Source organism: Nanorana parkeri, unplaced genomic scaffold (genome assembly GCF_000935625.1).
Source record: "Nanorana parkeri isolate BGI_ZX_2015 unplaced genomic scaffold, ASM93562v1 scaffold216, whole genome shotgun sequence".
Lineage (NCBI taxonomy): Eukaryota > Metazoa > Chordata > Amphibia > Anura > Dicroglossidae > Nanorana > Nanorana parkeri.
This window is the reverse complement of record NW_017306484.1, coordinates 1,559,445-1,562,822: the sequence shown is the minus strand read 5'-3', so window position 1 is coordinate 1,562,822 and position 3,378 is coordinate 1,559,445. Positions and strand designations below refer to the sequence as shown.

Genomic DNA, 3,378 nt, shown 5'->3' with positions numbered 1-3,378 from the left:
CAACTGGACTTGCTGTATTTTTCTTTAAGACATTTACCAGCAAAACTTCTTCAAGATAAATACAGCAAGTCCAGTTGCTTTGATTTATTGTTTACAGAATCTCTTCTGGGCTGTATACAGCTGGCCTTGTACTTTTCTCCTTTGTACTTTAAGCAGTAAAAACCCAATAGAAACTCTAACCCTTTCCTGCTCTATCTAAAAGATAATGAAATATTTTGTCTGGAGTTGGTCTTTAAGGCCTACTTCCTTTCCTGAGTGATCTGGGAACCCCTTTTTAGCAGGAGTGAAATTCCCAAACACACCTACTTGCCGACTCCTTGTCTCTAACCTGAATTAAAGGAGAACTATGGGGTCAGTGTTTTTCCCCATAGTTCTCCTTAGGGTAACGGGAGGACACAAACTAGCGTCCTTCCGTCACCCTAGGCTCAGTATACCGCGAGCTACAGCTTGCGGTATACTGAGACGCGGCAGTCAGAGCGGATCCCGACGTAGATGACGGGATCCGCCCAGCTGCGTGAGTGACAGCTGGCTCTGCCTATCTAGAGGCAGAGCCAGCTGTACCCGCCCCCTCCCCTTCCCTTCCGCCAGACAGCGCTGGCAGATCGGAGCGGGGAGAGGGGCTGAGCAAACCTGTATGTGTTCGCTCCCCTCCCGATCTACTGAGCCGACCTGTGACAGTCTCATTGTCACAGCTTGGCTAGAACTATGAGGTGAGTGGAAATCACTCATCTCATAGTTCTCCTTTAAGGTGCTAAGAAGTACCTCACTAGTCATGAATTAGATTCAAGTCCGAATGTGATTGGTGTTGCCTGAAACATGGAAGGAGAGGAGAGACATGACCTGACACTGAGTGAACCTTCTAGGTTTTGCACAGCTACAATGTTTGCGTATGAGTATAAGAAGATAATTGATTGTCCTGTGGCCTATAAATACTTTTAAAGTAAATAAAAAACGTATGCTTGGATAAAGTATTGGATGGGTAAAACCCTGTAATTTTTATGTCTGTATCCCATTGGGTAGATTTCCTTACACTTTCTGTACTGGAAACACAACAGGAAGCGCAAGAAAATCTCTCCGAACTGAGGGGAAAACTCCTCATAGACCGTTGTCACCAGAAAAGCTGTCCCCATTTAAAGATTTTCACTCACCTCTGTTGACAACTGTGTAAATCACTTGTTGCCACAACGAATATTCGTTTGAACTACAGAATACAGAGCTGAGGCTCCCAGGCCCGAATGGCATTCAGGAGGCCAAATTTTCAAGTGCCATTCCGGTCTGGAAGCCTCAGCTTTAATATTATGTATGTATATGTATATAATTCCCAGACCCGATTGGCTGCCTGGAGCTCCCGAATGATATTGGGAAATTCGGATCTAGGAGCTTCAGCTTTAGCATTTATATCTGTATATGGTTTTCTCTGGTAGTCGCAACAAATATTCCTTGCGGCAATATTGGGAGCCATATATACATAAAACTAAACCTGAGGCTCCCAGAAATCGGATTCAGACCCATTTGGATGCATTAAACCGAAAAACACATCTGATTGGCCAGAAAAGTAACATGTCCGGTTCAATTTAGTTTTTAAACAGAATTCAGACGGAATCCGAAATTCGGAAACGGACACATTGGGCTGCATTGGGGTTCGGAAATTCTGAATGAAACGAATCGCACATGTCTACTCACCAGTCGGGGACCTAGACAGCACTAAAAACTTGACCTAAAATATAACTCTTACACACTTTATCCAAAACCAGAATAAAACATTTTGACTTTACATACAATTGACCTACTCAACTATATTGGGTTTGGCTCCTTGTATATTGAAACAGAACACAAGCATTAGATATCATTCCTTTTTGTCTTTGTTCTCTTCAGGTTCTGCTAAGATTATGTGGAAGATCAGCGCAAGTAAACTGTCTACTTTTCTGCTGATAGCAGCCCAAGCTGCAGGATTCATCTTCATGATCATGAAAATGCATTTAAATACTTCTCCTGTGTCCAAACCAGAACAAAGTCACCTCCTCATCATATCGTCCTGGAGATCTGGTTCCTCCTTCACCGGCCAGCTTTTCAGCCAACACCCCGATGTCTTCTACCTGATGGAACCAGCCTGGCACGTGTGGGGTAAAATGAGCCAGGACAGCGTTGCGGTCTTGCACATGGCATCTCGGGATCTGTTTAGGTCTGTATTCCATTGTGACATGTCCGTGTACGACGCCTACATGCCCCAACAAAAGGATAAGTCACATCTTTTTCAGTGGGAGGCTAGTCGGGCCTTGTGTTCCCCACCTGCCTGTTCCTCCTTTAAGCGCAACGACATCATACCGCAATTAAGCTGCAAGATACTTTGCGGCAAGTACCCGTTCGACACCATCCAAAAAGCCTGCAAAACCTACAATGTGATTGCGATCAAGGAAGTGAGAGTTTTTGATTTAAAAGTGCTTTACCCATTGCTTGAGGATCCGTCTTTGAACCTGAAAATCCTCCACCTAGTCCGAGACCCGCGTGCCATCTTTCAGTCCCGCATGAATGTGAATAATGCGTTGACAAAGGACAGTGACACTATGTTAGGGGGAGACAAAGTTGACAAAAAGGACGTTCCCTACAAAGTCATGGAAAAGGTTTGTAAGAGTCAAGAACAGATATATGAAACTGCCGTCTTGGGAAAACTCGATAAGCGCTACATGATGGTGCGCTACGAGGACATTGTCCAAGACCCGTTGGGGAAGGTCAAGGAGATGTACGAGTTTGTCAAGCTTCCTTTTACCCCGAAACTTAAGGACTGGATTTATAATTTGACACATGGATATGGACGTGGAGACAATTTTATCATCTCCTCTGTAGATGCGCGAAACATCTCCAGAGCTTGGCGGACAGAACTTCCGTTTAAGAGCGTTCGAAGAGTTCAAGACCTTTGCAGCAACACTATGGCATTGTTTGGTTACAGAATTCTACACAATGAGAGTGAGCTGAGAGACTTATCTTTAGATTGTGCTATCAATGCCATAAAGGGACCAGACTGAGTATTTGCACAGTAATATCATAAAGGAAATGTAGACTTTTTTTAAAGTTTAGAAGTGTGTATCTTTTTGTACACCAGAGGTTATTGAAGCTTAGATGTCCAGACCAAACTTAGCAGTGTCTGTATGCGTCACTTAACTTGACAAATACCTTGCCAGATTGACAATGGGGTCTGAGAACTATGAAGATGAGTCCTAATTTCTTTGCTGCAAGAATAAAGTGTTTCTATACCCTAAACTTTTTTTTCACACCTGAACGTTTTGTAGCGCGTTCTACGCCTCGACGAACGCTCTACAAAACGCTCAAAAATATAAATCCCATTGTATTCAATGGTCTCGTTCCCACCTTGGCGTATTT

The 3,378-nt window shown here is 43.7% G+C and overlaps 1 protein-coding gene across 1 annotated transcript; it reads left to right on the top strand.

Moving 5' to 3' along the window:
* Positions 1 to 1,889: 1,889 nt before the first annotated feature.
* Positions 1,890 to 3,023, top strand: LOC108786554 (carbohydrate sulfotransferase 4-like). Its single transcript, XM_018555871.1, has one exon. The coding sequence runs from the start codon at positions 1,890 to 1,892 to the stop codon at positions 3,021 to 3,023; it is 1,134 nt and encodes a 377-aa protein (XP_018411373.1).
* Positions 3,024 to 3,378: the final 355 nt, after the last annotated feature.